General features: G+C 34.2%; 2 protein-coding genes across 3 annotated transcripts in view; one reads left to right on the top strand and one right to left on the bottom strand.

The window, feature by feature from the left end:
* The window catches only part of LOC106051671 (uncharacterized), a 24710-nt gene extending 14094 nt beyond the window's left edge, over positions 1 to 10616 (bottom strand). Inside the window, exons 1-3 of one of the 2 annotated variants that reach the window (XM_013206875.2) lie at positions 10323 to 10616; positions 8207 to 8313; positions 5496 to 5837 (exon numbers count right to left, since the gene is read on the bottom strand). In XM_013206875.2, the coding sequence (XP_013062329.1) occupies positions 5496 to 5813 (318 nt within the window). In that variant the 5' untranslated portion in view covers positions 5814 to 5837; positions 8207 to 8313; positions 10323 to 10616. The remainder of the gene's footprint in view (positions 1 to 5495; positions 5838 to 8206; positions 8314 to 10322) is intronic. The other variant, XM_013206876.2, reaches the window with a different exon arrangement.
* Positions 5994 to 22251, top strand: LOC106051670 (uncharacterized). The gene is made up of 8 exons (XM_056023625.1): positions 5994 to 6477; positions 12827 to 13136; positions 13764 to 13877; positions 14039 to 14182; positions 14790 to 16301; positions 18465 to 18518; positions 18927 to 18989; positions 20291 to 22251. Exons 1-8 carry the CDS (start codon positions 6016 to 6018, stop codon positions 20644 to 20646), a joined length of 3015 nt encoding a protein of 1004 aa, XP_055879600.1. The 5' UTR covers positions 5994 to 6015; the 3' UTR covers positions 20647 to 22251.

Here is a 22251-nt window from a genome sequence, read left to right as displayed (position 1 = left end):
TCGCCACACTGACACGCCTAGTCCCGACTCATCAGCGAAGCTCAAACCACACTGCCCTGGCATTGACACTGCTAGGAAGTCACGGGTTAAGTCGTACACCCGCGCTCGTGAGGGTCCACTTGACCCAGGCTACTCAGCCAAAATTAAGCAACATTCCTCTGACATTGACAGTGCCAGAATGCCCCGAGGTAAGATGAACCCTTGCTCTCGTGGACTCACTCCTCTTTGTGGCTTCTCAGCCACCAGTCCGAATCAACCTCCCCCTGGCATTTATAGTGTCAGGAAGTCACGAGGTAAGCCGAACCCTCGCGCTCGTGAAAACACTCCTCTTCATGGCTCCTCAGCCACCATTCTAACTCAACCTCCCCCTGGCATTGATAGTGTCAGGAAGTCACGAGGTAAGCCGAACCATCGCGCTCGTGAAGACTCTTCTTACCCTGGCTCCTCAGCCACCATTCAATATCAACCTTCCCCTGGCATTGACCGTGTCAGGAAGCCACGATGTAAGCCAGACTATCGCACTCGTGGGGATGTTCTTCGGCAGAACTCCACATTCTTTATCAGGCCACTCTTCCCTGACATTGATCGTGTCAGACGAAACCGAGGTAAGCTGACCACTCACTCTCGTGAAGAAGCGCCTTACAGCGGCTTCGGAGGTAAGCCCCAACGTGCACACGTGTCTTGGGCACCCCGCCTAAGCCCCAATCACCCTCCCCAATCCGCCCCAGGAAGGAATGATTACTCACCCAATCGCCCAATCTACTCTCCCAAGCCACCCCACATGTTTCACCCAGGTGACTACGTACTCGGGGACAGGAAGTAGACAACGGACAGACTTGGACAGACTCTCCTCCTGGCATGGCTATCCCTTTATTTTCTCAGATTTTTTTTTCTAATGCTGTGATAACAACTGATCTTAAAGTTTGAGTGACATCAGTCTGCTCGCACTTTATGGATCTTTCTGCGATAGATCCATCTTGGCGGCGGCGTATGTGACAAGTCAAAAACTCGCTGTCAGAGTCACTCTAAATTATCACAGCATTAATTATTATTTTTCATTATTTATTTATTTTATTTTAATTATTTCCCCATCCTACCCCTGAATTCTTCACCCGCCACACCTTTTCCTCTCCAGGCTAGACTTAGTTGACCACATTGGAGATAGCTAAGGCGCGTCCTTTCATTTATCTGCCCTTGACCGGGGCAAAGATAGACACGTTCTCTTTAGTCTTATCCGCGGATGTCCGCCGCGATTGACCCCCCCCCCCTGGGTGGAATGTAGGTCACTCTTCCCCCCACGTCTCTCTTTGATCTAAGAGATTACACGGGTCAATACACCGCGTGGTACTCCAAGGTGTGACGCTTGTCGGACTTCACCCACGTGTAAGCTAATTCTTAGCCTAGGACGTTTCCTGTGTCCGCCCACATTTCCCAGGCATATATAAGTAGATTCAAATCAAGCCAGACTCTTTCATTCTCATACGAGCTGAGCTATCGAGTCTGGACTACTTCATACTTTCCTTCTCCTAGAGGAATACCTGGTGGTAAGCCGAACTTAATCACAAGTTCCATCTTAATTACTCTGTGTATATTTCCATTGGAGTTTATCATGTGTATTTTGCTTAGTTCATTTATATTTAATTAGTGCATTGTGTATTTCTCACTGGCGTAAGTAGAAAACATGAACATGGCTAATGTATATTTATGTATTGCGTTAATCTATTAATGCTACGTGGCTCAATTGATCATTGATGCAACCATGTGTATATTTGTACACCTTATTTTATTTCCTTTATCTCGGTTGATCGCCTTGATAATTTTACTAGCGCACTGATACTGCGTCTAGAAAAGAGATACGAGTTATCTCCCCTGTATTGAATTATCTCCCCTTTACTCATTTTACTCTTATAAGAGTTGCGCCGCTTGAAGGGACATTCAAGCACGCTCCATTGTTCTCGACCCACGGTCATATGTAAACAAACCATCTGGATCGCTGACCACCGCCCAACTCACCCCCCCCCTTTTTCTTTCTCTATCCACCTGTGTTGTTTATTTGAGATTATTATTTCCCCTTCTATGTACATTTTTATATTATTACTTTCCCCTTCATGTACATTTTCATATTGCTACTATCAGCCATCTATTTTTCCATATCCCATTAGTCATTATCTCCCCATTGTGCTCTAAAGCAACTTTACCAATCTGACGAATGCACCTCAATCGAGGGCATCGATAAGATGCATGAGAGACATGTCCTAACTTGTCTTTATTTATCCGCAGCCTCCCTCAGGTGTCTGCCTATTTATTTGCTATCAAGAATCACCTACTGCCTATTTATCGGATCACTTACCTGCCTATTTGCCTACTGGCCTATTTATGTGCTGAGTGCTATCCAGCACTGCACTGTCCTACTGAGACCTGCCTATTCATCGGATTACTTACCTGCCTATTTGCCTATCACCTATTGCCTAGTTATTGGATCAACGATCTATTTACCTGCAGTTGTGCTTAGTGCTATTCAGCGCTGCATTTGCCTACTGAGATCTACCCAACTCTACTACTTGGCGCTATCGGCATTGCCCGCCTATTCGACAGCCCACCTGTCAAGCTATTAGGCGCGACGTCCCTATAGAGTCAGATCTGTGCGAGACGTCATAGCTACGCCAACCCTCTGCAACTCACTGGACATATCCTGTTACTCACACTGCCCACGGCAGATCAGCTCTGCCCGCAGTAACCTTGTGCCCACGGTATCCGGCCACCCGCCATACTGTGCCCACTACAGATACTAGAACTTGGGACTGAGACTCCACAAGAGCTATATCGCCGGCGTCCCTCTATCCGCTAGAGCGCCACCTCCAGCTGCAGAACCTCAAGCCAGGACCCAGCCAGCTGCGACATCAACAGGACAACCAGCTAAGTCAGAGGACAAAGTGACATACTCTCTTATTATGTGCAAGAGTGATGATTAAACATAGAATATACTAGAGATAGATGCAAACCCTCCCCCCTTTTATTATTATATGTATATTTATGTAAATAAATTTCCTTTATTTTAACTTTTGTATCTATCTTTCATTGCTTTGTCTCGTTGCGTGTCTGCTCCCGATTCATATGCTGATAAGTGGGGGTGTGATAGCATTAAAAATAATCATCCCCTAGACATAAAACGTGCCAAACACACGTCACATTACCCCACCTGTCACAACTACTTAAGCTCAAGATGAATGAAGATAAGACAGTTCTAAGTAATTAAGATTAGCACTCAAAACAGCATGATAAAAGTAGAGAGTAGAGAATCCTTATCCATCATGAACTGCCAGGTTCCTTTTGTCTATGAAGTTCACAACCTTGAAGTTTTCTTTGACTCAACTGTCTTTCAACCCACACATAAGTCAGCTCTTCTAGGGTCTCTATCTGTAGCTTTGCAGATTAGGCCAGATCAGGCCTTTTTTTTTGTCGAAAAGAAAAAATACAAAAAAACTAGTTGTGACATGCACTCTCCCGCCTCGAATACTGCAATGCCATGCTAGCAGGAATATCAGATTGACAAATTCAATAGGCTGTGCAGCAAATTAAGAAACAAAGCTGCACGAATATTCCTACAAAAAACTAGACGTGATTCTGCTATCTTGCATACATTCCATTGCCTTCCAGTGAATGCAAGAATTGACTACAAGGTGGCAACACTTTGGCATCAGTGCACCTACTACAAAGAAATGCTTTGTTCCTCAGCAAACTTATCACTACATGTGCCCCTCAGAGAACTCAGTGATCCATGGACTCAACGCCTCTGCTGGCTTTTTCTGTGCACAGATCAAAGTATTGGAACTTGCCCCCCATTGATCTCAGACAAACAACATGCTTCACTATATTCATAACAAAGATTTACAGCGGCTGCACTACATTCAAGAAGTACATGAAGACATATCTGTTCAAAAACTTTTCAGATTAGTTTGTCACATTAACTCTTGTGTTTATGTCTGCTATAGTAGAGATATGTTATTTTGTTTAGCTACTTGAGCCTACATTATTTTTGTTAACAGTGCTTTATTATGTAAGACTTTATAAACAAAATGTATATAAATATATATATATAATATATAAAAAATATAGATTCTAAAGAATACGTCTTTTCTAGAGTAAATCAACATGATCCTATATCTATAGATGGTTATTTTTGTCTTCTAGAAAGGTGAAATACAAAATTTATCTTTGAAAAACAAAATTTCATTAGTACATCATTAAAATACTTTAAAAGAACTTTCCAATGTTGTCTAAATTATGAATATATATGTTTAACTTTTAGAAAGTTATGATTTTTTTTGTGGCGTTTTGAGCTAACATTGGTTGACATGGAACAAGTAAGATGAGAGCATCTCGCTGGTTAAGCCGGAAGAGAGACACCGCCAGGTCAAAAGTTTAAAAAGTTGGAATTGAGTTTCGTAGACAATAGATCTACTTATTAAATAAGAAATCTAATAATAGTAGTATTAGTAGTAAATTTCTTGCTCACAAATCTGATTTCATTTATATTATGAACTTCAACTTCACTTGTTTAGAATGTAAATATATTGATGAAATAAAGAAATTATTGGGTCTAGAGCTACAAGAAATGTCAGAGAGGTGTGGACAAAATGGCGGCATTGTGATGGCAGAAAATAACAAAATATTTAAAAATTAGGATCAAAATCGCCTGAAACAATTTTTTTCAAATGCATTTTTTTTATATTGCAAGGTAAAAATTCTTTAAAAAATATATAGCTAATAATATCTGCTACAAGATTATAATTTCACTTGGTGAAACACAATGTCTTCTACAAAACAAAATTAAAAAGTGAAATGTCCATTGAGGTCAGTCACAATGTTATTATTATTTTTTTTTAAGTTTGTACGATGTTGACGATGGATCGATCTGAAAATTAATAGGAATATAGCCAGACACATGTACTATTAGTAGTATTAGCTGGAAAAAAATCAACACAGTACGACTTACCCTTACCTGTAATGAGTATCAGTAAAAATAAAAATGTATATAGAATATAGATCTACTTTCAATGCAAAATATTTTAATTTTTTTTTTCAAAAAATTGTCAAAGACAAAAATGTTCTCCATCATCAAAAGTAATCGAATTCACTCTTTTGAGCAATGATATCATAAGATATACTGAGCACAATTGATTTCAAACAAAGACCTATGTAGCAGTAAGGAAAATCCCGTCTCAAGATTTTACGCCATTTTTGGACATGGGAATTTCCGGAATTTCACCTCCCTACTTCTACTAGACGTCTATTCTATTTCTAATTAATCTTATTTCTTATCTAGATCTAGAATCTAGATCTACTCTATAATCAATAATAATCTAAGAAAATAGTCTAGAATAGAAATTAACCATATGTAGGCAATAGATTATTATCATTATGATAATAACATGTTTAAAATAAAATAAAATAGACTAAGTTGACTAAGTGTCACTAAGTTTAAAGTTACTAACCACACTGTTGTATAATCTTCTGAGTTCATCGAAAATCCACATCTCTACGTTTAATCTTTTCTTTATCAACAGCATTTGGTGTGCTCCATACTTAGCAGTTAAATATTTCTTCTTCTTTTCGGTATGCTGTTCTTTAATGTTAGAAAATCCTACATTTTTTGGAGATTCTTGTGTGGGTGAGTCTATATTTTCCATTTGTATAGGTTTTAAAAATCCAGGCTCTGAACTTGATGTGCTACTCGAAAAAGACGTAGCCATAGGCCTAGATGACCTAACTTCATAAAATCCTACAGACTTGCGGAATGGATTCCGGCTCATTGTTTATGCGATTTTTTTATTTCTCTGCAATTAAAAAGAATTTTAAGAATTAAAATTAGATCCATAAAGTATATTTCATTGGATTTTATTGGATTATTTTTAATGTTTTTTTAATAATATTTGACGAACTATTTTGTTTTTATTTTAATATATTTATGCGCTCTGCTCTGTAGTGCGCATGTCTTGTTGACAAAAAGGAAACATGGAGTACTATGCCAAATTTTCACTTGTGAAACTCAAGCTACTTTTGGTGCTTTTTCTCATAATTATCCCATTGAGTGCATCCAATGAATTTGTTAATAATGTTTTAAATAATGATCAGATGCTTATAGTGCTTAATAAGCGATTAGGAAATCTGAACAATTATCATTTGGATGCATCTAATCACGATAGCACCGGTAGTAAACAAACATATGGCAGTGCCAGTGTAAGTGAAAGTATTGACAAATCTAGTCATTTATCAAGATCATCTGGTGCTTTTAACTCTAACGACCAAGCTTTTTGTGAACGAAAACTACGGGATGGTGTGATCATTAAAGCAACAGAATCTATTAAAGCTGGTGCAACATACATTGACTCTATTAAAGACGTTGCTTCTAAAGAAATTTGTATTCAATATTGTTGCCAAAACACAACTTGCGATGTTGCTGTCTACCAGGATAAGGTTTGTGTATTTACAATTTAGTTTTAGAATCTATAGTACTATCGTCTATACCTTTAATTTAAATATAGAATAGATGATCTATTCTACTGAGTAGTCTACTGCTTCATCTTGAATATTCTTGAATCAAGATCTACACTAGATCACTAGTAAGTAGATAGATCTAGATCATAATAATCATATTCATAAAAAAAATATTTTTTTTCGCTTTTAGAAAAGAAAAAAGTAGCCGATGTATCAGAACTTTGAATGGATTAAAATATTATCATGTCGGATTTTCACTATCATTTCTAGTTTGCGAGATCTAAATGGGACAGACGAGACAGACAGACATTTCACACAAAACTAATAGTAATAGTGTCTTTTCCCCTTTTGGGGCCGCTAAAAATGTAAATTACTAAAAGGAATATTTGTAACTCAAACTTTTATGGTAAGTCCAATTTTAGGCATTTTTATAAAGATTTCAAAATGATAATACTACCTAACAATACTAACATTGTATTGTTCTAAAGAGAACCAAATTTAACCTTTTAGACAGGTAGAAATATTTTTATAGTCATAGTATTTATAGTATTTAAGATAAAAAAAACTACTGTTGAAAAAAAAAAAGGAAAATCTGAGACTGCAAGCAATAAGAGAAGTAAGGCCAAGCTATTCTTTTTGAGTGATCTTGTTAAAATAAGTTGAGAATTATTTCGGGGTGTAGATAGGGTGGGGGGGGGAATTTTAAAATCCCTAAGGGCCCCCACTTTAGGTAAGGGGCTCCCAAATGAGATCAAGCCCCCAAATAATAGCAAATCCCTAGCTATGCCACTGGATCACATAAACGTTTGCAATTGATATGATTAACATTAGTATATATATACTTTTAATACTTTTCTAATATAAAATTGTGTTCTTAACAAAAGTATTTTAAATTTTTACAAAGCTTATTATATCAACTCACTCTTCTTATCTTATATAATACAGACGTTACTTCACTCCATCTGAAAGTCTGGTACAAATTTTGTAAACAATATTTCTTTTACTTCCCATTCTCTGATCAATTTTAAAAAACTTTGCACAATCATTCATTCTCCCTTTAGAACAAAATATGAATCAATTAAAAAAAATAAAACAATTAATTAATTAGTGATAATTATTGTTGTTTAATATAGAAAAATAGAAATAAATCTGACATTAAAGAGAGATGTTTGTAATTGTGTAGTTCTTTCACTTATATAAGCTTTGTTGTTTATGTTTTTTTTTAATATATTTTTTTTTATTTTGCTTGCCAGTGTCTTTTTTTACATAGGACATTGTGTAAACATAATCAATAATAGGCATTAATATGAAGCATAGAAGACAACATAAAACATATACAATATATTTTTTAGTATTTGTATTTTAGAACTGCATGTTAAGGTTATAATTATAAAAGGGAATTATTTGAAATTTCTTTCAATGTTTTTGTATTTTAAGATATATGTATATATATTTAATAAATAGTTTAAGACCTAATTGGTATCATCTATCTAGCATTCAAGATTTCTTTTTTATAATTAGAATGTCATCTACAGTGCTCCCTTTTGCCATCTCTACTATTTTGTTGTCATATTATATTACTATTACCTAACAAAATTCAATAATATGAATATTTCTAAAGTGTAATGTAGGCCAAGAAAAATAAAAAACAAAGATATAATAAATTAAAGAGACACAATTTTCTTTAAGAAAAAAAAAAGATACATACCGGTATGTATGTACCTGAGTAGCCTAAGTCTGACAAGTATGAAAATTCCCTTGTTCTTCATATGCATTAACATAAATTATGCCCATTGGAAGCATTGGAGTATGTAACTAAGATAAAGTAAAATACATATATTATGTACTATCTGACACTAGTGGCTTTCTACATTACAATTAACAGCAACGACAAAAACGGTATATATTATTTGTTTTGCATCCTCCAATGGAATGGTCCATATTATATGGAATTCTAGAATCCTTTGAGAATGAAACACCTTTGCTTTGCTCCTACCTTGGAGCAGTCTGAAAAGGACTTACCAATTTTGTCCTCCCCCCCCCCCCCCCTCCCACCCATCAGTTGTAGGTGAGGATAAAATCTTTACTTTGACTCCTCCCATGCATAACTAGGTTGACATAGGAACATGCGTAGCACATAATCATCTTCTTTTTTTTTTGAAGTAGCATCTGTATTTCATAAATAAGATCATGGAATCCTCATATTGATGAAATTATTTTAAGAAATCATCAAATGAAATTCTTGGCCCTAATGATTCATTCACTTCTAATCACCAATTCTTTCACTTGCAGTGAACGGTAAAAAAAAGTATTTGAAGAGCTAAACCATATTCAACATTGAAAATGCAGTAGTTAAATTTACCCCCCCCCCTCCCCCCAAAAAAATATTTTTATTCACATTTTCAACTCAATTTATTATTTAGATCTGACATTTTAATGTCTCAACATTTCCTTCTGCTTTAAACACTTATTAACACTTGTTTGGTGCATGCTTTCTGTCTGTCTAGTTTTTTTAAATATATGTTTATTTCTACACAGATCTAGGTCTTTATATCTAATTCTCCACTTGATGTAGAGAATTGTGAATTAGCGTGAATATTGGGGACTATTGTTAAATCAGTGTGATTATCAAATATTTTTTACAAAGAACATGAAACATCTGTGTGTGTGAGGAAAATTCCTCTACAGTTTGAAATGTAAAGACCCTAATTAGTGATAATGTGTGGAACAATTTAGTACGACTAAATCTAGATCTACAAGTAGGCTACTATTTTAAATCGAAAATTAAAAATCCTAAAAATTGTCACAGTGAAGATAAGGGCCTTAAAAGTGTGTGTGAGGGGGGATGTATAATACAGTTTGTGGAGATGAGTTATTCTAAATAAGGTGCATATTCTAGATCTATGACAAAAAAAAACATTTGAAGAGTGGACTAAGTTGCAAACAGTGAAGTTTCTTTTTTCAAACTGTTTCGTGGTAATAGCAAATCTACTATGATTTATTTATAATTTAAACAAGCTCTTTTTTGTAAGAAAATGTTAAGCAAAACCTAGATAGATTATAGATAGAAAGATCTAAAAATTTTTTATACAAAATGATACGATATCTGAGTTTTAAACATAATATATTAGAACATCCCATTAAAAAAAACAAATTTATTAACTCTATGAGATGAGAGTTAAAACATATTGCAGAGCATTGATGTTTACACAGCTTTCACAGTCTTTTGTTTTTCAAAACTATGTGACCATAAAGAGTAATTGCAGTTTGTCTTTGGGGCCTTGTTATGGAGTTCAACTCAAAAACTATGTCTTATAAACAACAAAAGGATCAACCGTAACTTTCCACAGTAAATGTTATTAAGCCTTATAACCCTTATGACTACAAATGTTAATTAATTAAACTTTAGACATATAGGGGGATGTTGTGGTAAAGTGATTGGCTTCAGATCCAAGGCACTTGAGTTCAAATCTGTGTGTAGATTGGGATTTTGAATTTCAGGATTTTTTGACACCCCTGGATCCACCTAACTCTAATATTTTTCTAACATACATTAGGGATGTTAGGCGTTGGTCACTGTGCTGGCCACATGACATCCCCATTTAAGTAGATTCAATGTTTATACAAATTAAGAATGTATGATTTTGTGTGATATATGATAATCAGAAACACCTCTGCATGTTTTGAGACTAAATTTAGATCTATAACTTTTATTCTTAATCTTTTAGACTCTTGTTTATATGATAATCAAATACTTAGAAATACATGAGTAAGAGTAAAAATAAGCTGTTATATTTTTCTTTAAACCCAAACAATACTTTTACCTTTCTCTGTTATCTTTCTGTGGTATTCCATATTAGTTCATAGCTTTGTGTTAATCCAACACTTTCTGTCTTTATATTGTTGTTTATCCATATAGTCACCGCTTAAAGGAGAATTAGCTTAGGTGAAACTGATCTATTTAATCTATAGCTTGTAATGTTGACAGTATATCACTGAAATCTATAAATCACTCCATAGGAATGTAGGTCATCAGCAAACGTGACCCTCAACTACACTTGAGATAACAATACAATGGGACAGACCCTGGTGTCAGTTCTTGAATACATTCAGAGAGTAACTGTGCTTTTTTTTATATGGTGAAGGTGTACTATACTGGGAGGCTTTTCCAGCCATTACACACCTGGCTGGTGGAGGGGGGGGGGGCAGGAATTAAGGGACTTGTGTTTTATTGCTCTCTTTTTTAAAATTATTCCTTGCCTCACCCTTATGTTCACAAATCAATATGATTGTATCACAGCACTGGGTTAGGGCCTAGCTGCAACATTTTGTTTGACTAATGTATAGATTGATATTTGCATAGAGTTTAACAGGCATTTTTGTTCAATTAATAGATCTGTCAATGTATTTTCACCATGTTCAGTCTCTGTAATAAAAATAAATAAAAATTGTGCTGATCTGTGTTAGGTGCAGTATGGTATTCAAGTAACATTTAATTTGAATTTGAATCCAGTATCTTGTGTTTTTTATAGTTTGACAATTTGACCTAATTGAAGCATTTTTTAAGCTTTTTTTTTTTCTTTGTTGCTTTTGGTTTATTTTAGTGCAAAATTATATTTTTTTTTACTACACAAATAGGATCAAGAAACTTTACATTGTTAACATTTTATTTATTGTTACCTATTTTTAAAAAGACACTGTTGTTTGGATTAGTTTTCAGGTGGTAGCACAGTTCTAAAACTGGTTTGATCTCTAGAAACAGCCATTGTTTACTTTGTCATTGGGACATTGCCGCTCTTTTTTTTCTTCTCCTTATTCCTTGTGCAAAGAATTTTGAAGTTATAAAATCTCTTTGTTGTTATTATTGAAGTGGCACACTCCTGCTGTTCTACTTATCTGCTGATCCTTGAAGCATGAAAGAATTGATAGAGCCACCACAGCATGACTGGAATGCAGGATGGGGGGGGGGGTGAACATGACTCTTTGCCTTGTTACATCCTTGTTACTTCAACACAAAGTGGCCCAAGCATGACATCCTTCTAAACAAAAATAGCTTTCTTTATTGGCTCTAAGGCAGGGGTTCTCAACCTGTGGGTCGCGACCCCCTTGGGGGTCGATTGAAGATTTGCCAGGGGTCGCCTAAAATATGGATTGTTTTTGTCTATTCTTCTATTGCTGTATGGGTGTGTGTGAGGGGGGGGTCGCGGCAGAGTGGGGGGTTGTAAAAAGGGGTCGCCAAGCTTAAAAGGTTGAGAACCGCTGCTCTAAGGGGACATGTACCGCTCCTTTAAAAAATAGTCATCTAAAGAAAAACAAATTTTTAATGTCTTAACACACTACTCTTGTCTTTTAATAAGTCATACCTTGATTGATAAGTCTGACAATTATGTGTATTCTGTAGAAGCAGCTTTGTCATATTACTTAGCAACTAGATCTATATCTTCATAGGCAAATACAAAATCCCCTGAGTTATCCCAACTATAATGGGTATCTAACATATGTTGGAAATGTAACCACATCACACCCGAACTAACTGTTGGCCATAGAAAGCAATACATCATCTGTCCACATAGATGTACCATTACTTCTTTCTTTAACTTACAACCCTTTTAGTCAGTAATGTCAAAAAATAATTCTTAGTTACAAATCCCAGTCTTTTATTTTATTCACTGGTCATCACTTTGGCCATCAAGCATTTACCACTTGGCCACCACATATGACACATACAGATGATGTCAGGTGTCTACAGCTGTATCATATCAAACTCCATTTCACTAAGTGCCTGCAAGGCACAGATCCTCTCGGCATAAGACCTGGAAAGAAATGCTGCTGTCTTTTTTTTTTAAACAGTATGTATTGTAAAAATCAATGCCTATTCAGTTGAGCTGTAACAGTTTTGACAAAAAAAAAACAATTAAAGACTTATGATACAATGATCTGGTTTTAAATTTAAATTCTAGATGTCTTAGGGCAGTATATTGCACTCTAGTAAGCCACTTGCAGTTAGCATTCCATAGATTGCTCACTTCTTATACAACAGGGATTTTTATTTTAATCAGTCGAGGGCCTACTCACTAAGCCAGAATAATGAATACTTTGTCTTTGGACAGAAATGAAATACTTTCATTATGATATAAAGAAAGTAGTGTTTAAAATTTTAAAAAAGAATATGTATAAAAAAAATTAAATCAGTTATACGAAAACCTTCTTCATATTATATTCACAATTTTTTCCACAAAAGAAATGCAGTTGTATTGAAATTCTTCAAATTTTTAAATTTTTTCTTAATTGTATTTTAAACTATTTTAACACCAATCTGTCATTACAGGGTGACCGCTTCTGTTATTTATTTCAATGTGATGGCAAGTGTATCTTCAAAGAGCATGCTGGCTACTATGTCATTGACATCTCACACAAGAAGCTGGAACAGAGTGAAGAGGAACTGCACAGCCTGAACAATGACCTCCAGGACCTCAGCAGTAGTGCCTCTAAAGAAAAGACTTTCAATGATCAAATCTCTAAGAAAGAGGATGCTGTGAAAACAGCCGAGAACAAATACCAGGAAGAGCCAAAACCTGATGAAGTTATCCCAGTGGCCAACTTTCCACCCACAGAACCTGTCATTGCTCCGCATTCAGGTAACTTCGGCCAAAATTAATTACGTTTTTAAAATTATTTATCATTTTTTAATGGCAGAAGAGTAGTTGCCATTTCTTTGTTGAATTTTCTTAAAACCCTTTTTTTTTTTTTAGTAACTTAGCTGATAAGATATTTTTAAAAATGTGTTAGTATTTCAGAAATAGCTAATAAAAATATTAATAAATAAAAATCATTATTTTTTTAACAGTATGAGTATATTAACTTGGAAATGCAAATTTTTAGCAGATTGTTTTTTATTTACACATTTTTTGAACCAGCCTCTATTATTGACACAATTGTGGACTATAAACGAAAAAAAAATGTTACCAGAAAACAAAAACTAAATTTGGTTTATGTGGTCCATTAAAAAAAAAATAAAAGCTCTTAAATGTCTTAAGACAAGAAATATTGCCTCATTTATTTATTGTAATATTCAAATGTGTTCTCTGCTAAGGAAATTAAATTTTAAAAAGGAGAGGTTGGTAAAAGGTTGGGTTCATGACAATCACTGAACATTTTAAGACAGAAAATGAGTTTTGTTTTAAGTTTCTAAGGTTCTGCTTAAGTTCCACATTTGGCTTATAAAATAGATGTTTTAATATTTTTTTTTTTATGATTTGTTTTAGTTGGCATTAAAGGTTATTGCACTCAGTCAATGCAGTGTGAGGATCCCAATGCTGCTTGTATTGATCACAACTGCTACTGCAAAATGGGATACTATATCAAAGATGGACTATGCAGTAAGTAGATTTGTTATCAGAGAAATATGAAAAAATAAAAAGTACTGTTTTCCACACAAGTTCAAGAAGTTGTTGTTTTCATGCTTAGTTTTCTGTAGTCCCTAATTGAACCTTTTTTTCTTTGAATCTAGGGTTAAAATTAAACTTGTTATAATCTCTAGGAAAAGTCTGCTCTGCTTCCAGTTTTGAATGTTTTGAACTGGGTACATTAAGCAGAGGGCCAGAGTGTATTTCCAGAGATCAAGTCTGTGACTCATACATGCATTGTGCTGATGGCTCAGATGAATTCAACTGTGAAAATATAGGTTAGTGAGTGTTTCCTTAAGGGGTATTTTATAAACAAGCAAAATTAAAAAAAAACACAAAAAAACAAAGCTTATATTGAGTGAACCATTCCATTGCTGTCATATCTCTCAGCATTGTAACCACTAACTGATTAACTAGTTGGTTGATTCGTGTCTTGGGACAACAAATAAATGTGCACAATTTCAACATGATCCAAGAATAGGAAGAGGGAGAAAATTAAATGTAAAAGCATCCAGACAAAGGGAGTGAGTTAATAAAAGCTTTGTAAAAATAAATCAACAAACTCAATGTTTAGTTTTTTTTTTATGAATCAAGTCCTGTTTAAGTCCTGTATGTCTTTTGAAGATCGCCTGAGGCACAGCATTTGTGCATTTAGTAACTTTTTAAATCTATAGGAGTAAATCTACCAGTTAGTTAATGATTGTGTACACATTGCAGCACAGTTTTCTGAATTGTAAGGCATTTAACTTCTGTAAGTAAACTTGTTTTTCTTTTCGCCTGGGGCTTACAGGTTTCTTTTTATTTTTTATTATGGGCATTTGAAATTGTAAAGTATTTAACCTTTGTATGCTTAGTTTGTAAAATTTAAACTAAATTTTATTGTAGCTGCTAGTGCACAGGCCAGTGATTTGAGCAAATTGGGCAGCAATGGCAAGATGGCTAGTGGTGGGCAGGCTCAGCAGTCATTGTCCAAACCAGCTGTGCAAGAACCAGCAAAGCTTGTATCACAGGGAGACACTGGTCACACTTTTGGTTTGAATTTGGGAAGTAAAGTGAACATGCAACAGCAAGACAAGGGCACACATCCAGATCAGGTCAGCAGATTAAATAATGGTGTCAAGTCTGTTGTAAAACCTGCACTGCCTCCAAGCATGGAACAAACTAATAAGAATGAGAATATTAAAACTAACAAACAGCATTTTGATAATTCTGACCCAGATAGTAACCCTATCTATACTGATAACTCATTCACTAACACCAATACTAACCTTGAGAATGAAAATTCTCCTACCTTCAAGAATAACTTTAAACTTATTGAAAATGGTTTCTCTCAGCCTTCTGGTCCAGAAAAGTTGAATGAACCAATTAGACATGTTCATGTTCACACTAAAACAGATTTAAACCAAATGAAAGCTACTGTCAATAGGTCTGTTGATTTGTCAGACAAAATTATTGCTCAGCCTGCTGAGCAGGACTCTGGTCCAGGACAATCCAGGACCCAGGACATACAGGAGAACCAAGACATGTCAAACACAGCAGATGATACAGCTCATGCTGATTCATATCAACGACATGATTTCAGGCCAGTAACAAATCATCATCTTAATAATGATAATCTACTGGAGGGTCAAAATGACAATAAGCTTCATGATAATCTTAGCATTGGCAGACTCCATGAAAGTATGAAAAGCAATAGACTTCATCCTGTAGATGAAGATTCTGTTGGAGATGATGCAGGTAATACTATCTACAATAAGCATGTTGATGAGCCTGAAACTAAAAAAGTTATGTCCCCTGTTGTACATATTTCGGGATCTAAGCCCTCTCAGGTGGTTAGTTCTGAGGATGATCAATCTTCCCAGAAGCTAAAATCCTCATCACTTGTGGGTGCTGGTAAACCTTACTCATCCTCATCTCACAAATCATCGTCCAAGGTTCATGGATCTTCTGAACCTTCCTACACTTCTCAGAAATGGTCAGACCCTGCTGGGCTCTACGTGCCCTATGCCCTGCCAGACACCCCAGACCAACGTCAGCGTCAGCACTCTTCTTCAGGGCAGTACCTTGACAATGTGCAGTACTACCCTCCATATTCTAGTGACACCCTAGACACACTGCCTAATTCACTGTTGAGCAACCTAGGTTCCACTGATGACTTGAGCCAGTATGGGGGCTCCTATCTAGAGCGTGACAAGCCACTTTCTAATGTATACCAGGGAAGTAATCGCAACTCTGGCTACCTCAGTTTCTCAGATACAGCATATGGTCCACAGTATCCTGGCTCAAATAGATATGACTATAGTGGAGAATACAGATCCCCTACTTACCATGAGTCTGATTTCTATCCTCCTGTAAACAGCCAGCGCCAGTATAGACCTGTAGCAGGACTGTATGAGGGTAAATGTTTAGAATTCAAGTAATTGTTATTTGTTATGCATGATTTTATCACACCCCAAGCAGCTTAATCTTAATGTTCTAACTATTGGTTGTTGAGTTGTTTTTTTCCAAATTATTTGTATATCAATATTGTTCACAATTAACTGACCTGACTTTATCCTCAACCATATACTGTCTTATATATTGTATAAATATTGTTAATTTTAACATTTTTTTTATGTGTGGGGGGGCTTTTTTTTTATCTGGTATGTAATTCAATCTTATGTTGTTTCTTTCATTATCTGTTATATAAAGCAGAAAGTAAGGCGTATTTATGTATGTCCCGAATAGAAATCAAAACCTAGTGAAGGCTAGATCTACTCTTCGCAAAGATACTTTTTTACTTTAACACATGAACACACAAAATTTAGTCCTTTCATTTAATTATTTAATTGAATTAACCTTCAAATTTGTGTTTCAAAAGCATTTTACATAAATTGGTTCCTAATGCTGTGACTTTCTCTGTCTTGACATACATTTAATAGCCATTCATGGCATTGCATGTTTCTTACATTAGACACTGCCAAAAGGTCATGCATGAGCATTACAGAACCCCTTGTGATAACTAGATCTAATCTTCACAAAGATAGTTTTTTATTTTAACACATGAACATACAAAATATAGTCTATTCATTTCATTATTTATTAAAATTAACCTTCAAATTTGTGTTTCAAAAACGTTATAGCTGCGAAATGTGATTTTACTCGTGTTGACATGCATTTTAATAGTTCCATTCATGTGTCATGCACACCTAACATACGCTGTGTAAACACACTGTTATTGGACTAGCTAGATGTGGCTCTATATGGGGGATATTAAATATACCAACATACAATAATTAATAAGCTTATTGAGCCCTTCAATTCACTCTTATAATAGTAGATCTACATCTATTATAATAGCATCTAGACTCTAGATCTAAATATATGTAGGCCTACAAACAAATGTTTTTATTTTAAAAAATGGATTTAGGTCAATAAGCCTTTTTCTAAAAAAATGGATTTAGGTCAATAAGCTATTTTAATAGCTCCATTCATACAATTTTTACATTCACACATTCACTTATAACATTATTATTGTATTTTATTTTTTCTAAAACACTATATCAGTGATCACAAAAAATGTGCTGTTGTTCTTACTGAAGAGAAAAGTAGTTTCTTTTTATGTGTGTGTTTTTTTTTTTTAATTTTTGGTTTTGTTGTTGGACACCCTTATCCTTTCAGTTTTGTCTTATAGTTTTATTTCAACTGTTTAAAAGTAGATAGAATTAATTTCATTTTATTTCAAATTATGTAAGGTATTTAACAAATGTATTCTCTTTGTCCTATGAAAGTATCAATGTTGTGTCTTAGTTTCCCGTGTTATGCTTCCATTGTTTGGTCAGTAAGATGATTCAAATTGCACTAAAAACAAAAAAATTCACACATTTATAACATTTAATTTGTATATTATATCTTACTATGGCTTTCAAAAAGTAACGACAATGTAGTGTAGAGCTGAAGTACTTAGTATAATTCATTTTCAAATGAAAAAATAAGGATTAATATCATTTTTAAATATATTTTTTTTTAAGGTTATATCTTTTTGTTGCTGAAATTAAATCTTAAACACAAGTTAGAACCTACTTGACTAATTAGTCTCTTTAGACCTTTTTTCATTGTCAGCTATTGGTGTTTTCATTAAATATTTTTTTTGGCTGTTTGCACCATCAAATAGCTTCCCCTTTTCCCCCCTCATATATTCTATTTTTGCACCCATACATTAAAATTACTGATAGCAATGGAGAGAAGGAGGGGACTTTTTTTTTCCTCTTCTTCTTATAACTTGAAGGTGACCTTGTTGGGCCCTAATATATTGATATTTATGCAAATGTAGAAAATAGGAATTAAAATGTAATCCATTGGAATCACGCTTCAGTTGTTACAGTATGTTTTGAAAAGTTCTCTTGTAGAGAAAATTATAATATTAAAAAGATATTTACCCACTTAAACCAGTCAATGGAAAATAAAAATTTTTTTTTCACAGATACAGTATATAGTGTCTGTTTTAAAAATGTATTGTGTTAAATCTTAATAGACTACTATAAAAAAAAATTAAATATTGTTGTTTTCTCTCTGATTCAGATTTCCCACCAGGCCAGAGACTTCCCAAACCGAATACTGTAGAGAAATCAGAAGGTATTTATGCCACGTTTTTACTGTATGTTTTATTAGCAAATATATGGGGTTTGACTATTTATAGGACATGTAAATAAGGCATTGTCTTCAATTCCAAGGATAAAGGATGAGTGTGGCATATTTCACATGACCATGAAAACCCAGATGTGACCAACATATTTTGCTACCCCTGATGATGACAAAGCCATTGTCTACCTGGGGTATATTTAACTTTTTTTTTTATTCTGCACCTGTCTTCAACAAAGGCTTTTGTTTGGGCCTCAAATGTGTGCCTTACAACCTTCGTGAGAGCTTTATATCTACATATAATTGGAATGACGTTTGACTGGAGTCAATGTACTTTTATCTAGTAAGTTTAGTAATGGTATACAGTTTTAATGGCTTAAATATTTGATTTTTTTTTTCCAGTTAAACCTGTTCAGGCATTATCCCATGACACAGGCAGTGAAGGACAAAACATTAAGCCTATTGGTATTTACTTTTTGTTTTGGGTATTAAAATAAATTTTAAAAAATAAACATTTGGCATTGCCAAAAATTTGTTATGGATGTGTTGCAAATAGTCAAAAACAGCATGATTACCACACAGACAAAAAAAAAAGGGAACTATTTAAGGGATAGCAGTGATAGTGTAATCAACCATCTTTTTATTTCCAATAGAATGAGAATATTAATTGTAAGCTTTATTATTCCAAAGAAAATAGTTGAACTTCTCTCTGTAAAGTAACAGAAGTTTAAAGGGTACAAATGATCTCTGTGATTAGATTTCTGATAAAATTTTTGGTTTTCAGTGGTACTGGTTAGATTACCAAATGGGCAGATGTTAGCCTGGGTGAAATATTCACAAGGTTTTGTTTGTTTTTAACCTTTCTACTAACTGATACTATAATAGCATTATTCTATGTTGAACTTTTGTTTCTATGTTGTTGTTGTTTTGTTAATGAGTCATTGAAATTGAATTTGGAGTCTTTCTGTTTCAACTTCTCTGTATTCTCTGATTATTATTGGTTATGATAAAGCTTAGTAAAACTGATGATTCGTTTTATAATTACTTACTAAAGATGTTTGAAATTACCTTTGGTAATTTTTCAATTGATGTATTAAATTACTTTTGTGATATATTCTAACATGGATGATTAAAAAAATAAGTATCCTGACATTTTTCTAAAATATTCTATAAACTAGAAATCAGTCTAGATGAAGTTTTTTTTTTATAACATTAAAATATTTACAACTTTATTTCTTTTTAAGTGGATAATTTATATTGAAAAATTAATGCTTGGTGTTAAGTTTAAAACGTATCAAATTTGTTGATCTACTTTTGTTCTTTTCTTCTAATTGACTACAACCTAATCTTATTAATGCTGCCAAATAAAAAAATTATTAGAGTCCTTGTAGTTATAGTTTCACACAAATTATAATTTTAACTTCGGCTTCCAAACCTGGGGTCCTGGGCTCAAATCTCATTAAAGACTGGGATTTTGAATTTTTGAGGATTTTTAGGGGAGCTCTGAGACTCTAGTGGGTACCTTACTTTAGTTGGGGAAAGTAAAGGCGGTTGGTTATTGTGCTGGCCACATGACACCCTGCTCATTGACCGTTGGACATAGAAACAGATGACCTTAACACCATCTGCCCCATAGCAGGATCTGAAAGGGGAACTTTTTAACTAAATTGAAATAAATGTAAAATGAGCTTTAATGTATTCTTATAAAAAAATGTGTCATTTTCTGAGAGACTAAACTTCACTAAACTAATTATTTTCACTTCCAGCTGGTCTGACCAGACAGCCCAACATTTCTACTACTGTCATTCCTAAAACTGCTTCCACAACCACTTTGCGTACCACTACAAGAGTCAAGCCCCAATCTCAGGTGACCACAACAGGCAAGCCTTCACATCCTCGCGCCAATGAACGTGTCTTCCTTTCCAGTGAGAAAGTAATTATAGCCAGCTCATCCAGTAATGCAGAGGGCCCAATAATTGCTCTCTCCCTGGGGCTGGCATTCACCATTATCCTTCTTGCTCTTGTTGTTTACAGGCTCCGCAGAATGCGCCACAGATTAAAGAAAGGCAGACCACTACATCACAATGAAGCAGACTATTTAATTAATGGAATGTACTTGTAGTCTTTGCCTAGAAATTACAGGCTAGAACTTAGCAACAGTATTTGAATTATTTTGGATCAAAACAAATTACAAAATATGTCATGAACATGAATTTTAATAAATTAAGTACATTAGAATTCATTCCTTTTAGAAAGAAAAATATTTTTCTATAACCAAGTTGCTCTAATTTAAAGAACAAAATTCTTTTGTTCGTGATTCCTGTCAAATAATTTATTTTTGTACTGAAGAAACTGTTCATCTTGTATGAAATTGTGTTGACTGATCACATCTGATGTGATCCACAGTTATTACAAATTGTTTTAATTTTGTTTATGCCTACACTAGTCATTTTTAAGGTTGTAAATGACATTCAAAGAATTGTTTATTTCATATTTCTTTTTATATGTCTTGCAGAATCAGTCTATTGAACAGTTTTGAATCTATTGTATATTGTTTTTATATGGCATTTGGTTATGGCAGTATGTCCTTTGTGTTCACTTCAATTAAAAAATGTTTAGTACAGTGGCTAAGAGATGCTTAATTGTGTACTAATAATTCACCTAATCATAGGGAGCTTGTAAGCTCCAACTTCAAGTCATTTTTTTTCTCTATTAAAACGATTTGTGTTGCTTATGAACCTCGCCCTGTTAATTGCAGGAGCAAAAAAGTAATTAAAAAAAAAAAAGAGACTGATCTTGTTTCTTTGTGAATGTTTGTACTAGTCACTTTTTTTTCCCTACAATGATACACACAAAAGTATTTAAAATAGTGGAACATTTCCTGGCTGTGCATTTTGATGATGTTGTTTTTTTTTTTTAATATAAAGAACAGAATAAAAGAATTAAATCTTGAATTTTACAACCAAAGAAGTTGATCTTTTAGAAAATTTGAGAAAAGATTGTACCAGTTGTGATGGTGCTAAATTGTCTACAGGTTTATATTGCTGTTTTGTTCACTGTGAGCCTATGAAGGTATACAGGCACATACTAAAGCAAGTTCTTTGAGAATGCCCTTGTGATCATTGCATACTAACTTCACTTTTTAACACAAAGTTCTTATTTTTGGTTATATTGTGTGGTCATTTTTTTTTGTCTGTTAATAAAAAATAAACGCTAGAAGAAAATTGGGCCTTCACTTGTACCTGGTAGTCATCCCTTAAAATTATTTTTTGTTTCTGCCAGCACAAAGGTCCACTGGTTATTACTCTCTCTATGGAAGTTATTGTTCAATGTTTAGCTTTGTATATATGCGCTGTGTACGGTGTATGTTTTTGTTCATTGTATTCATTACTTCTTTAGCTTTGTAATTGTGACAATCTCAAGGAGTTGTGGCGACTTATTTATTGATGAAAAAATTTGGTGTTGACTAATAATATTGTACACAAGTATATGATTTATATTTTTATATACGTCACTTTTTTATTTTTATATAGATTTAGGATTTAACATTTTTTCAATATGATTTATATGTACATATATTTATTTTTTTGTACTGATCTGAACAATGTAGTCCTGAGGACATGTTTCTAAAACTACCTGAGGCACACAGAATATAATGGGAAAGCAGTTTTCAATTTTTTTTTTTTTTAAAACTAGGCTAGTACCTCAATATGAAAAAAAAAAAGAA

The sequence above is a fragment of the Biomphalaria glabrata genome, chromosome 3 (genome assembly GCF_947242115.1).
Source record: "Biomphalaria glabrata chromosome 3, xgBioGlab47.1, whole genome shotgun sequence".
Lineage (NCBI taxonomy): Eukaryota > Metazoa > Mollusca > Gastropoda > Planorbidae > Biomphalaria > Biomphalaria glabrata.
This window is presented reverse-complemented; position numbering and strand designations above follow the sequence as displayed.